The sequence below is a fragment of the Myodes glareolus genome, chromosome 9 (genome assembly GCF_982192425.1).
Source record: "Myodes glareolus chromosome 9, mMyoGla1.1, whole genome shotgun sequence".
In the NCBI taxonomy this organism is placed as follows: Eukaryota; Metazoa; Chordata; class Mammalia; order Rodentia; family Cricetidae; genus Myodes; species Myodes glareolus.
The window spans coordinates 103,602,168-103,617,475 of NC_142034.1; the positions used below are offsets into that span (position 1 = coordinate 103,602,168).

Genomic DNA, 15,308 nt, shown 5'->3' on the forward strand with positions numbered 1-15,308 from the left:
AACAAGGAAGGAAACAGCGGAGGTCACGTGATGGCACCCTCAGAAAGAGGCTTTCACACCCACACAGCCGTGCATGCCTAGGGCAGTGGTCTAAGAACAGAAAATGCCTGGAAGCCACAGTCAACAAGGCTTCCTGCCTCGACCTCCTGGCTGTGGCCATGGCTTCATTTGGTCTCTCTTCTCCACCAATAGACTGACCAGGAAATACCCACCTCTCCATATATGAAGGCAAGGCAGTGAACACTGAGGACAATTGAGTTCAAAGCCCCTTCTTGGAGTCTCTGCAGAATCTCCACACAGGTCCTGTTAGGTCTCACACACAAGGCTGAAGTGCCTACTGAACATATCCCAGCATCCCAGAGCCCCCCAGCTGTTACCGCGTGTGGCTGGTATACTCCACTCTCTGCCCTGAAGTCTGCGACCCAGGGCTGGGCTGTCCTTCCCTATATAGTCCAGGCATTTTGGTTACCTAGTCCCTCCTGTCTACTCTTTGGGCCTCCTGGATGCTGCACCTGGTCCCCTTGGCTCCCGTCCCCTCCCCGACTCCTCAGGCAGCTCAGGGTCAGGTGCACTCTGGACCCTCCCAGATGTCCCTGCCTCTGGCTATGCTCTCCCACACAGCTGTAACCTCGACCCCCACCACACCTAGGAGCAGTCATGCTGTCCTTTTTCTTGTCTTTGTCCAGACTCCATCCTGATTGTGGCAAGAGGAAGCCTAGGCTGTATGGTGACTGTGTCAGCCAAGAAGCAGAGGCTACCTATGTGGACCTCTGGATCTCAGGGGCTGGCTAGCCTAGACGAAGTCTGTAGCATCTGGCAGTAAGCTCCGTATTTTATAGTCCTTGTGTATTTTATAGTCCTTGACACAGGGTCCTTGTTTGGAAGACTGCATGTGTAATTAGTACCAGCCTGTGATCAGTTACACATCACAATGACAGCCAAACTGCTAACTGCACAGTGCCGAACTTGACCAAATAAAAGAAAACCACTCAACTGAAATCCCATGAGCAATGATTTCACAAGAACACAAATAGGGTTTCGATGGCAATGTAAGCCACAACTAAATGACTCGATCCCCCCAACACCTTCCAACTTGAAGCTGTCACCACAGGTAGAAGAAAGGAAGGGGTGGCCCCCGCACTCCTCGCTTGGCACCCCCCTCCCAGCATCCCACAGCCACCCCGGTCAACGAACAAGGACGGTTTTGTTCAGAGAATGAATGAGAACAGCTTCCTCCTTGGCATTTTATTAAAACTTGAAAGCCGTGGCTTGCTGCCATCGATGACGCCTGTGGGCTCCCCACAGCCAAACCTTCAAATGCCACTCGTTAGCAACGGTCATCTTGCGGTGGCTGAATATTCAGCAAGCCTGAGGTGTGGGTCACGAAGGATTTTCTAGAGTAACAGAGCAACTCGAGATTCTTTGGGCAATGCCTGGAAACACAACACAAGGCCCTTCTTCATAGTAGGTGAACTGAATAGCTCACCGAGTGACCAACATTTTATTTGTTTAAAAGTAGATAACACCAAAGTTATATATGGTACCCACAATTCACGGCAAAAATGATGGCCAGCGTTTCTGGATCACTGCATGAACAGCTCAGACAATGGTTAAGACTGTATGTTAACCACCATGCAGTTCGGGGTCAGGCTGACTTCACACACTATTGTTTGCAGCAGTTCCTGCGTGGGTTTAGGATGGACACTGGCTGGACTGGGCCAGACACAGTGGTCACCCTAGAAGGAGCCCTGACTTGTCTTTGGTGTCCTCCCATCTGGTCCGCTGATACTGAAGACCATGCTGGTGCCACACAACAAGATCATCTCTAAAAAATAAAATCAAGCTTCAGGTTTTCTTGAGGGAGTTTAGGCTCTCAGCACTGGAGCATGGGCTCAAATAGGGACACCCTCATTCCCGCAGAGAGGCCCCACAGAGAAGAGGTTTTCAAAACCACACCAAGTCCAGGTAGGTAGTAGATGAGATCACCTATTTTTTTTAAAAGGAAAACAAACCCAGTAGGTGCAGTGGCGTGCGTCTAGAGCTCTGGGTATTTGAGAGGCAAAGACTGAAGGATCAGCTAGGAGGTCAAAGCTGAATTGGGCAACAAAGCCAGACTGTACATCAAAAACGAAAACAAAACCAACCAAAAACACACCAGCAAATGGAAAAATGAAGGGTGTATTATGATCACAAAAGTTATTCTAGAAAGGTCTCCCTGCCAAGGAACTCCCACGTGTTTTAAGAACAAAAATTCGCAGAAACCACGAGGAAGAAGATGCCTGCGCCCACGAGTGGGGCTGAGGCAGGAGGAGATGCGATTAAACCCAGCCTGACTGCTCGTTTTATTTTGAACTTGTGACCTTCTCCATATGTGTCTGGTGGGTGTCAGCAGCCCTTCTGTGCACTCAGCAAACAAAACAAAAACCTAGGAAGTTAAAGCGATTCTGAGGGCCAGAGAGCCTGCGATTACAGAACCACAAAGTCTTTAAGGCGAGGTCTTTGCCATCAGGGATGGGGAGAGACAGAAGAAATCAGGCCAGACAGCGGAAAGTAAGGCAAACTGGCTTCCGGGTTTGAGACCGCCACCAGGAAAGTCCACTGAGGAGGAAGAGGAGGCAGCGAATGGCAAATCAGTGGAGAGGTAAACGGGGTAATAATCACAGTTAGTGGGGTGACTTGGGCAGGCAATAAGCCCTTGAAACATCAAGGTCCATGTCTTTGCTTGTGCAGGGTGTGATTCCAAGCAGCAATTTCTGGGGTTTGGAGGCTTGTCACTTTTTTGACCTTTCCCACCCACCAAAAGACATGACGCTGGAGCCCAAGAAGAGATGAAATCAAGGAAGGTGTCTCTTCTGGGTGGGCTGGGCAAGGGTCAGGTGACTTCCGGTAACATGTATCTACCATCTCCCCTATGGCTGGCTGGCCAAGTCCTACAAGCGCTTGTAGGTGCCCAGGAGTGCTTTGCAGTTGGGGCAGTAATGGTCCACATCTTGCAGGGCATCTACGCAGAATGGGATGAAGCAGCAGCCAGCGATGCACCTGGGAGGACAGATACACATAAGGAGCATGTTACCAACACCAAGAACATGGATGGGCTCATACCCCCGTGCTGGAGCCTCCTGAAGGGTCTGTGGTGGGCTGGTATGGAGCTGAAGATCTGAGCTGGTAGAATCTGTCCCTGGAGGCACAAAGCCCAGCGTCTAATCCCCAATATCAGGTGTGCAAGCCTATAACCCCAACACTCAGGAGATGGAGGCAGGACAAGCAGAAGTTCAAGGTCATTGTTGACTACCTGGTGAGTTGGAGGCCAGCCTTAGATATATGAGACCCTGACTCAAAAAGGAAGGGAGAGGGTCTTTGCAAAAGTAATTAACTATCTTGACACAGGACCACCCTGGAAACTTGAGGTGGGCCCCTAACTCAAACACAGTATCCTCTCCTACAACTACGACATGTGGCCGAGCCAAGCATGGTGCTACACACCCGCCATCCTATCGCCAGAAAGACAGAGGCAGGAGTCAGCCTGGCTACACAATGAGACTCAAAAAGCAACAAAACTCCAGCACTCAGGATGTAGCTCAGTGGTAGAGCGCTTGCCCAGAATACAGGAGGGCTGGCTTTAGCACCAACACTAAAAAAAAAAAGTTAGGAGGAACATTCTGGGGCTGTAGCGCCCTGGTAAATGGCACAAAGCCCTCGTTCCCTCACTCAGGCAGGCCCTGAGCTGGTGATCCCCCTGCATCACCCCTGAGCACAGGAATGGCGGACCTGGTCACTGGAGCCTTTTCTGCCCAGAGGGTGGAAGTAAGAGCCCACAGTAGAGCTGAACAGGCAAGTCAGAGAAGGATGGGTGGACAGGCCTACATAGCCCACTTCTTCCACAGAGAACAGAGGCCCGAGGGCTCTCTCCACCCAGAGTCACAAGCAGAAAGTGAGGAGATGTGCGCCAGTCACCTAGCAGCTGAGGTCCCTGCTCTTCCAGGCGAATGCATGCAGCAGCGGCTTTCTAGGTGACGCACAGGCCAGAAAGGGTGAGGTGCCTGCTATTACCTGCTTTAGGAAAACCATGTATTTGCTTTTGCTCAGATTTCTCTGCCAGAGTAGAGACTAGCATTGCTTTTAGTGCAGACATAAATATTTATGTAATTCCCTGCTCTGGCAATGGGAAATCCCAGAGGTTGTAAGGGAGAGGCACGGCAGACGAGAGGCCTATAAAGTGTGTTAGTGCATGAAATGTTTGGAGCCTCTCTCGGGGTCATGCAAAAATTATTATTTAGGTCATGAAATTCTAGAAGGGAAAGAAGCCCAAGGGCCCCGCCCTCCACAGATGTGAACAGCTGTTCAGCAGTCTCTACATGAACACATCCGGCGATTTCCATGAGTGTTTGAGCAGAGTTCCCAGCTGGGGGCAGGGGTAACTTCTGGTGGCTGCCCTGTGGGGAGGAGGTGCTGTGAACTTCTAGAAAGCTGAGCCCAGCTGTGCTGCTCCAGGCTTTCATTTTTAATTCTGACATTCATTCATTCATTCATTCATTCGTTCATTGTGTATATGTGAATACCTGTGTCATGGTGCAAAAGTTGGAATTCAGGGGACAACTTTTGGGAGTCAGGTCTGTCTATGTGGGCTCTGGGGATCAAACCCAGATCGTGAGGGTTGGTGGTAAGCACCCTCACCCGCTGAGCCACCTTGACAGCCCTGTTTTGTGTTATTGAGACAACCATCCTTCACCTCCTCCTGTTGGTGCTGGAATTACAGGATATGCCACCGTGCTCAGCTTTACACATCCTAAAACAGGCTGAGGGTGCAGACAGGGAACTAACCTAGCATGCTGAGTCCCCTAAAAACAGAAGGAGGACAATTCCTACAGGTATCTGGGGATAACTCAGTCAGTGGGGAACTTGCCTTGCAAGCATGAGGACCTGAGCTCAGTTCCCATGAACCACATGGGGAAAGGAAAGAAATGACCACTGAAAGTTGTCCTCCGACCTCGACATGTATACCATGGTATACGTCCATGAACACATGCACGCACACACACGTGTACACACACACATGCACACATACACACAAATGCACATACACACAAACACACACGTGCACACACACGCGTACACACACACACACAAAAGAAAGAATAAAAAGGGAAGTCATTTTAAAAATTATCTGTGAGGTAGTGAGGAACCTGGGGTTGGGATTGTAGAGGAGTGAGATTGTCTTAATAGACAGACAAACAGCTAACCTTGGCCTTTCTACTCACACACACACACTCCTCCAATGCACAGGACAGCCCAGTCTGAATACAATCTCCGCAGAGTGGGTACACTCACCCCAGTAGACACAGACTGCCACAGGACAGCCAGGTGAGGGCGCCGGCATTGTAGGACAGCTGGGTCACGATCATCTTGCTGCAGGATGGACAGCACATCTGGACAGGGCGGTCGAAAAAGGAGACAGGCTGCTGCACATACACCGTCTGCACGGCAACTGATGGAGGAAGGTAACGCTATTCAGTGAACTCACAAAGGAACGCTTGCTGACGTCAACACATGAGAATTGGGGTTGGAGTGAGTACCCCAGAACCTAAGCTCATAAAGGTGGCTCCCAAGGACAAAAGGATAAATGCACTGTAGTTGCCTGGTCAACCACAGCTCAGCCTAAAAGGGAAGGAGATTCTGACAGACACTGAGTGAAATAAGCCAGTCACAAAATGACAAACACTAGGAGACTCCAGATGTCTACAGGAACCCACTTCAGTCATTGTCTGGGGTAGGGCGGTTGGAAGAGGGAACGTTCAGACACTAACAGTGGACAACATGTCTGCCTAACACTACTGAGCCATACTTTCAAATGTTTAAAGAGGTAGAAAGAACTTAAAGTCGGGAAGGGGGCAGCTAGCAGAGGGCAGAGGGATGTGAAAGGGGAATGGATATGATCAAGACTATAAATAAATATATATATGTATATATATGTGTGTGCATGAACATATATACATATGTATGCATGAAATGTTCTAAGAATAAATACAACTATTTTTTAAATGGAACAATTAAAGTAGTCATTTTTTTTTAACCATCTTTTGTGGCCATAAGATCTCACCATGTAGCCCACACTGCCTTTAAAACTGTGATCCTCCTGCCTCAGCAGCCTCCTCAGTTCTGGACGTACAAGAATGTACCACTATACCATGCAGCCAGATGATAGATTTTATGCTGTGCTGTATCTGTGTGTACACTGTTTAGGAAGGGATGGGATGAAATAGTCTTTCGATGTAGTCCTGTCTAGCCTGGAGCTTACTACATAGACCAGGCTGACCCTGAGTTTGTGGCAATCCTCCTGTTTGTGCCTCCTAAGTATCATGTATGTTTTAAAACACACATGCACAGAAAAGAAAGAGAAGGAAAAGTGATAAAGTGGACATAGAAACGGTGACAGATTTCCAGAGTTTCCTGAGGGGTTTTAAGTCTACAGAAAAGAGATGAAGACTTGTGTCCTGCTGGGTCCTTACTGAAGACACCGTGCCCAGGCTCTGGGCCTAGAGGTGTGACTCAAGCTCTGCAGATGGCTCTGCTGAGGTGGTTTGCAGAAGGATTACAGAAGCAGAGCATGCTGGGATTTAGGCCTGATTCTCTACAGCCAAGAGTGGCTACCTGGAGGTAAGAGGAGGAAGAGTGAGGTGGGGATATTCTGAAGGTGGTGACTGCCTTCAGTACAGCGCAGGGTAAACTTAAGGGCTTGTGAATTCCTTCTCTGCATAGCTGGAGAGAATTAAGTATTTTCTGCATGTTTAAGTGGAAGGAACAATTGCTATTAGGATTCTGCGAGACAGGCATTGTCTATAGTCTCTGGTGGCATCTAATGTGCGTTCACAGCCAACATTTCCCCAACACACGCACACAGGTACATGCACACACATGCACGCACACTCACACTCTCTCACACACACACCACGACTCCTGGTTAGACTCTGACACCTGAGGATAGTGGTATGAAATGTTTACCAATTGGGAAGCACAAACCCACAGCCAGGAAACTGAGCTGACACACAGCTCAAACACTGCTAAGAGAGCCATAAGCCATGAAACAAGACATTCACGGAGGTCAGGTGAACACAGAAGTTTCTGTCCTGCCTGGTCTCACAGTCACTCAGTCCCAAATAAACAAAAAGAGGCTTATATTAGTTATAAACTGGTTGGCCTATTGCTCAGGTTTATTACTAACTAGCTCTTACAACTTAAATTAACTCATAATTCTTATATATGTTTAGTCATGTGGCTTGGTACCTTTTCTCCGTAAGGCATTCTTACCTCTTCCTGTGTCTGGCTGGTGACTGACTCTCTGCCTTTCCTCTTCCCAGAATTCTCCTAGTCTGGTTGGTCTGCCTATACTTTCTGCCTGGCTACTGGCCAATCAGCATTTAATTAAACCAATATGAGCAGCAAATCTTTGCAGTGTGCAAGAACATTATGCCACAGCAGTCAGGACACGATCACCAGCAACAGAGGTCCTGAAGCTGCTTCAGTTGTGTTCCAGGGACTCCCTCCACTGCCAGGTCCTTGGAAAGCCATTTATACAAGCCGGAATTGGGGGACTAGGGACTACCGAGAATTAACTTGCTAGTACCAAGACCCTGCTTCCAGAAAGTAAGAAGTATACCTTACTTAGCTATACAGAAATTTGGATTAAGTAATTTTTGTTTTGGTTCAAGAATAAGTTATTTCTTGATCACTTGGTCTAAGAGACTAAAGTAGAGGGCTGTTGACATGGGCAACTGGCTGAGTGATTGTCTAGTATGTGCAACCCCAAGGATTTCATAGACTGGGCACGGTGATATACAGTTGCAATCTTGGCACTCTGGAATTAGAGGTAATAAAACCAGGAGTCCAAGGCTAGCCTGGTCCAGTGAGTTCCAGACCAACCAGGGCTACATAGTAATACCCTGTGAGCTCCCTCTCCAACCCAAGAATTCAGAACTGGACACAATGACCAGTTTTTTCTTTGTTTGTTTTGTTTTTTTAATCAGGTTATGGCTCTGGCTTGACCCAGGAAGTTAATTTTAACAGAATGACTCATAAACTCAGGGACATGCTGATGAGGAAATCAAGCCATTAGAAAGGTGAGTAAGAGAACTGGAGAGATGGCTCAGCCATTAAAAGCATTAGTTGCTCTTCCAAAGCTCAGGTTCTATTCCCACACCCACACGGTGGCTCACAACCACCTGGAAATTCATTCCCAGGTGACCCAAAGACTCCTTCGATTCTTTCTGGTTCCCTGTGTGTCAGTCATGCAACATGGCGCACATCCATCCATCCATCCATGCTAACACTTGTGCACGCGCGTGCGCGCGCACACACACACGCACGCACACACACACACACACATTCTATTTTTACAGAATAGAAGAAGGTGGCTAGCTCCTGCGGCTGACCTCTGGCCTCCACAGGTACACACACAAACAAAACTAAAGCAGAAGGGCAGGGCAGCAGCTCTGCTGGTCTGAGTCACAGGCCTGCTCTCTCAGATGGTTCTCATCAACTGAGTAGGCGCACACGCGCACACACCTGGCCATCAAGGACTCTGCAGAAGCTGTCCAAGGGTCCAGGCGAGACCCTGCCCCCACAGAGGGGCAGCAGCTTGGCCTCCCTTTGCTCACTCAGCACTGTGCCCACACCAGTTGGCCTCAGGACAGGAGTGCTCTATTCGCCCTTGGCTCTGAACTCAAAAACTCCCACTCCCAAGTTCTCTCGGGTAAGGGCAGTGGCAACTGCTATGAACCCAGCAGGAATGTGGAGGCTCCTATGTATTTTGCTGGTTTTGGTTGTTGTTTGTTTTGATTACATTCACTATTAATGTCTGTGCACATGTATGTACACACATGTGCATGCATGTAGGGATCAAAGGATAACTTTGGGGAGCTGGTTCTTTCGTTTGGGGAGAAAACTCAGGCATAGCAGCAAGCATCTTTACCCATAGTGCCATCTTGCCAGCCACTAAATAGATTTATCACAGGTCTCAATAACGGGATGTCTGAAATATCCTATGAGAGACCCAGGGTGGGGTGGACGTCACAGTGCTTGTCACTTGGCTTTGACACTTTAACACCTTGCTGTTGTCCTCTACCTCAGGGTCCACAGGTTTGGTGACTTGGGTGACATACATACTTGCATTGGCATTGGGAACGGGCAAAGGCTGGGTGTAGTACGAAGGTGGACTCATGCCCTTCCCGTCTGGGCCTGTAATGAGTCCTGTGGCTGGCCCCGGCATAGGTGCTGGGGGTGTTGGGTAGTAACTGTTGACACCCACTGTCTCTTCATAGGATGGGGGTGCGGTGGGCATTGCAGAAGGGCCTGCGGTCGCCTGGTAAGGTCCTGGAGCCGACATTTTACCTAAAGCAAAAACAGAAGACACCATAAGAAATTCAGCTAGGGAGGTGGAAGCAGACCTTCAAGATCGTCCTTCGCTATCTGACAAGTGCTGGAGACCAGCCTGGGTCACCTAAGACTCTGTCTCAGAAACAACACCAAAGGGGGCAAGGAGAAAGAAGATGTTCTCACGCCCACTGCCCATCCCATCCCCCACAGCACAAACTGAACAACCAAGGAAACTATCACCTTCACAAGGAACTTTCAAGTACAGACAGAAAGTAAGCTATTTACCCAGAAAGACCAAACCCTTAACAAGCTGCCTCTGATCTGAGGAGCTTCCCCTTCAGCCCACATGCTCCAAACCAGCATTTCTTCTATTTAACCAATGTGGTTTTTCACTAATTGATTTGAGTGTTAGAAATGATGGTAGCTTTTAGATGCCAACCATGAGAAGGTGCAAGTAAAACCAGGTGCCCCAAGACACATGACAACCAATACCAGGGGAGAGAAATCTAGAAGGGTACAAGAGGGGTGTTTTGAGAGGCTGCCATGCTCTCTTTTGTTACGTGGGTTTTTTCACTTTATAAAAATCTCAACCGAGACTGGACGATTTATGTTCTTCTGTTTGTTTCCCAAGTGAATGTGTGCGGGTATGGTGGCCCACACTGTAATCTCCGCGTTGGGGAGGAAGAGGACAGTCCCAGGACAGCCTGAGCTATGTAACAAGGTGCCCAGTGAGTTCTGTGCATGTATGAACACAGTGCCAGAAGGGGCCATCAGATGCTCTGGAGCTGGGGTGACAGACAGTTTTGAGCCACTTGCCATGGATGCTGGGACCCTAACCCAGGTCCTCTGAGAGAGCAATGTGTGCTCTTCAAACCACTACGCCATCAGTCGAGTCCTAGCGCCTCTGTGTAAAGAACTGCTCTTTCAGAGGGCCAAGGCCACACGAGGCTCACAGCTACCGGAACTCCAGTTCCAGGGGATCCAGTGTCTTTTCCTGGCCTCTGCAGGTACCGCACATATGTGAAGCCTAAACACATATGCAGGAAAACACACAAACACATCATTGTTTTATCTAAAAATGAAGCATATTAGTTGGGGGTGTGGCTCTGTTGGGAAAGGGCTTGCTGGCATGCATGAGGCCTCGGGCTCATTTGTAATCTCAGTACTTGAGAATTAGAGACAAGCAGGAAGATCAGAGTTTAAGATCATCATTGGCTATAAATCAATTCTGAGGCCAACCTGGGCTACATAGCAAGATCCTGTCTCAAAACAGCCCAAAAGTGAACCCCCATCACATTACTTCCCACTTAGAAAGTGGAGCCCCAGGGTAGGTAGGGACATGGTGACTTCAGTGAGGGAGAAGGTTTTCTGCCCTTGGCAGAACTGTTGCCTGCCTGGACTGCTACCCGCCCGGAATTATACTCAGGATCCAGGCTGTGCCCTGGCTTGCTGAAGCTCGGCAGTCATGGGGCAGCTGCGGGGGGACACAGGGCCCTGCTTTGTGTGGCTGTTTCCCAGACAGGATGGGCTCTGCAGCTTTAGAAGAGTTATTCAAGCTTGTCTTAGGAGACACGGGCAGCCAGGACTGAGGATCGTGTACCACAGCATCGGGGCTGGCCAGCCCTGTCACCTCCATCCACAGAAACCAGTTCCTGTTCCAAAATGCATGGGAAGCAAAGAGATGAAGGAAGAAGGCCAGAGTCCATCTTTAAAGAAGCTCTACTGGCCCCAAGGAGAGGAGTCTCCGGAAGTGTAGGAGGGCATTTCAAAGTGCGGAAGGAAACAAGGGGTTGGAGGTGGGGGTGCAACATCGAGAAATGTCATGACGATCGGTCGTCAGTAAGGTGGTTCAGGGGGTACGGTGGTCAGACAGTCAGGGGGCTCAGGGGTAACGGTGCTTCAAGCTGAGCGTGATTATCCGAGTTCGGTCCCCAAGATCCACATGGTGAAGAGAGGGACCCAGCTCCTGCACACTGGGCTTTCTGGCTCCCTCCACATATGTGTCACAGCGTGTGCGTCCGCCCCCGATGATAAGATAGTGTGCCCACCCTAATTAATTAACTAATGTATGCCCATCCCAATAAATAAATACACATAGATTTAAAAACTAACATCTGCCAGGAAGTGGTGGTGCACACCTTTAACCCCAGCACTCAGGAGGCAAAGGCAGACAGATCTGAGTTTGAGGCCAGCCTGGTCTACAGGGCGAGCTCCAGAACAACCAGGGCTATAAAGAGAAACCCTGTCTTGAAAAACAAAACAAACAATATCAATAAGATGTCGATGTGAAGTACAGCCTAGATTTTTAAAACTTACTACACAAAACTAATGTGAGACAGCCCATCAGTAACTTAACCACTGGTTATATGCTCAGTAGTACTAGTTACATATGAAATTAGATTAATTCCAGTTCCATCGGTGTTTGTCTTTCTTTCTGTCTGTTTGTCTATCTTTCTTTCTCTTTTGTTTGATTTTTCAAGACATGGTTTCTCTGTAGCTTTGGAGCCTGTCCTGAAAGCCAGCTGGTCTCCTTGAACTCACAGAGATCCGCCTGCCTCTGCCTTCCAAGTGCTGGTATTAAAGGCGTGCACCACCACAGCCCAGCCTCTATTGGTGTCTTTTTAAGAGCATAGCTACAGAAGAACTTCAGTGAGTGAGCTACATGATTCAAGATGAAGTCTGTACGCGAAGCAAACCAGGAATCCCAGGTGTGGGTGTCCAGGAGAAGGAGGAACCAAGTTCCCAAGGAGGGCAGGAAGGGGGTTTCAGAAGATCACAGTAGCGTTCTGTGAAAACCACTTAAGAGCTAAAAATAAAGACCAAAAGAATGAGAAGGGGCCCAAAAGCAGTTTGCGGTGCACTGTGGGCTTCCTCTGACAGGAAAAGAAATGCAGAGAGAGGCAAAGCCACAGGCAGACCCCAAATCAGCTGATCATCTGGAAGATGCCCCTACCCCAGCCCCACCTGCTTCGAGAGAGCCCTGACTCGGCTCTGCAGTGACTGACACCGCCCTGTGACGCCCTGTGACGGAAGGACAGCTGTGAAGGACGCACTGCCCTTCCCTGTTCAGAGAACAGCCAGCCCCAAACCGCTTCATAGATTCACCACGAAAATCAAGACTTGTAAAAATTACAAGATGGTGGTTCAGAAATTCTAAAATTGCCCCTGGCAGGGGGTGGGGTATGGGGCTGCAGTGCTGAAGGGCAAGAAAGGGCAATAGTATAGTTGTGAAAATGGCCTGTGGCCACCAGTTGAGCTGACTCCACACAGCTGGAGAGCTATCCTGGTAGCTGCACTTGGGTTTTGATTAGACAAGACTCCTATGTTGACCAGGCTGGTCTAGAACATATAACCTGCCGCCTCCTCAGCTCCCCAGTCTGGGATTACCGCCCTGCACCACCATGACGAGCTTTAATACTGCATTTTAAAAGAACTGACCTTTAGGTTTGGGGATGGGGTGTGGGGTTCTCGCCTTCTTCTTCAGAGGAAAGAAGGGAATAGACTTCCTGGCCTGGAGAGTAAGGCCTTGGACCACCCCCCACAACACACACACCCTCACGAAATCTTCTAGAATATGCAGATGAACACACTGTCTCTTTACTGCTTTTGGATCCAACAGACACATAAACACATTTATAATTCTACAAAAAAGAAAAAGAAGAAGAAGAGCAAGACCAACAAATGGCTCAGCAGAAAGGGCACTTGCCACAGGGCTGGTTCTTCCATCCACCCACACAGCGGAGGAAGAAAACTGACTCCTGGAGGCTGTCCTCTGACCGCCACACCAAAGCCAGCTATGGCGGAAGTGTGCCCTGTCCTTCACAAAATCTGTTTAAAGTTTAGCCTTGTAAGGTCTCTTTGGTGGCCCTGGGCAGTTGAGTGGTTACACTAGTCAAGTCAGGTGATCCTGACAGAATCTGGTTGTCACAGTTACTAGGAGCTGTGTGGAGTAACTCAAGCTGTCCCCTTTCCTATCACCACTGTTTAGCTATCATTAAGATTTTCAATTGAACTGGGCAGTGGTGGCAGAGGCAGACAGATATCTGTGAGATCGAGACCAGCCTAGACTACAAGAGCTGGTTCCAGGACAGGCTCCAAAGCTACAGAGAAACACTGTCTCAAAAAAAAAAAAAAAAAAAAAAAAACCCAAAAACCTCTTCTGGGATCGAAGGGCCCTTTCCCAGGGGTCTCCTAAGACCATCGGAAAACACAGATACCAACAATTCATAACAGTAACAAAATCACAGTTATGAAGTAGCAAAGAAAATAATTTTATGATTGGAGTCACCACAACATGAGGAACTGGATTAAGGGTCACAGCGTTAGGAAGGGGGAGAAACAGTGGCCTAGAGAGTCATGCTTGGCAGTGTCCCGGATGTGGCCACCCTAACTCAAGTTCTTGGCACTTTGAAGCCAGGCTCTGTGTTAGGATACTGTAGACGGTCTGGGGGTTACAGAACCAACTTCCGCCTCTGCTGCAGACCAGCACAGAGAAGTGGAGTCTGGGCCAATTCTGAGAACGCCCTAGTCCTGTCCAACTCATTACTTAAAATCCCAAGACTCTTCGTATCCGGGCCTCAGTGATCTGCTGTGGGGCAGATGGTATCTTAAATGACAGGCAGGAGAGGATGTGGATACATAGACACATAGACCGATAGTCATCTCTGGCCTGCAGGACTGCGTCCAGGAGAGACTCCCAGGGACCCGCTACAGCGAAGGTCTTCTCACGCAGGCTTTTTTCATCACCACCGTTCCATCCTTGGCAGAATAATTAAATTATATTTAACTCAATTAATTAATTTAAATATAATTTAACTTCTGCCTAACAAATTAAGAAGTAAGATTTTGTTGGGGAGAGCTGAGTTTGAGGTTCACACACTATTGTAATATTTACAACTTTGTTTTCACAGCCCCTCACTTGGTCACTCCCCTCGTGAGTGCACTCTTAGCCCACACGTGAGAGATGTCCCAGTACTGTCACGATGTAACCCTCCCAATACAACGTTAACCCTTCACCGACAGAACCTGGCTCTCCTTCCATCCAGGCCCTCCAGGACAGGTCACAGCACATCTGTAGAGACAGAGACACTTCTCTCCACTGCTCTGGGGCCAAGCACAACTGAGCTGGCTGGTGTCCACTTCCACCCTGTCACTGGGTCACTCCTCAGCCACCATCAGGCCCTTCAGACCCTCGTCTTGAGATTAACACTAAAAATGCTGGGGGAAGAAGGCAGCGCCAGATGGCACCCGACATTGCCATTTATTTTTTATGTGTGAGCTTGTGCCATGGAGGTCAGATGTCAGGTGTCTTCCCTCGCTGCTCTCAGCAAACCTGATGTTCAGTGAGGCTGGCTGACCTGGAGTCCTGATCTCCGTGTCTCCGCCTCCCCGGTGCTGTCTTACAGACATGCCTGGCTTTTGTGTGTTTTCTGCAGATCTGAGCTCAGGTTCTCATACTCCGTGCAGCGGGCACTTTGCCAGCTGAGCCCTACTGGGCATTTACTTTGAGGGCGCAAATCTCTTCCAGTGCCCACCTCCAGGATGGGGGCTTGGGATGTGACCTAGTGTTGGAGTGCTTGCCAGCATGTGCTCAGGTTCTGGGTTCCACCTCTAACGCAAACCCACCCTCTTACGTTACCTAACAGACTGATTCACCCCTTCACATGAGTCAGTGAGACAGAATATTATGGTTATTATCACCATCCCAATTTGTACCTGAACAAACGGGCTCAGAGGGCTAAGCTGCTCATTGGAAGTCACACAGGTAGGAAGGTGAGGGGCTGGGGCTTGAACCTCATTGGTGTAGGAGTTCCTTCTGTTTCTGTGTTGCTTTCATAGGATAATGAATAAAGAAACTGCCTTGGCCTAGTTGATAGGGCGGAACTTAGGTAGGCGGAGAAGACAGAACTGAATTCTGGGAGAAAGAAAGCAGAGTCAGA

The 15,308-nt window shown here is 48.9% G+C and overlaps 1 protein-coding gene across 1 annotated transcript in view; it reads right to left on the reverse strand.

Annotated features, from left to right (window-relative positions):
• Positions 1-1,230: 1,230 nt before the first annotated feature.
• The window catches only part of Litaf (lipopolysaccharide induced TNF factor), a 35,333-nt gene continuing 21,255 nt past the window's right edge, over positions 1,231-15,308 (reverse strand). The window contains exons 2-4 of the mRNA XM_085694553.2: positions 9,160-9,384; positions 5,329-5,485; positions 1,231-3,039 (exon numbers count right to left, since the gene is read on the reverse strand). Coding sequence (XP_085550679.1) covers positions 2,931-3,039; positions 5,329-5,485; positions 9,160-9,379 — 486 coding nt within the window. The 5' untranslated portion in view covers positions 9,380-9,384 and the 3' untranslated portion in view covers positions 1,231-2,930. The remainder of the gene's footprint in view (positions 3,040-5,328; positions 5,486-9,159; positions 9,385-15,308) is intronic.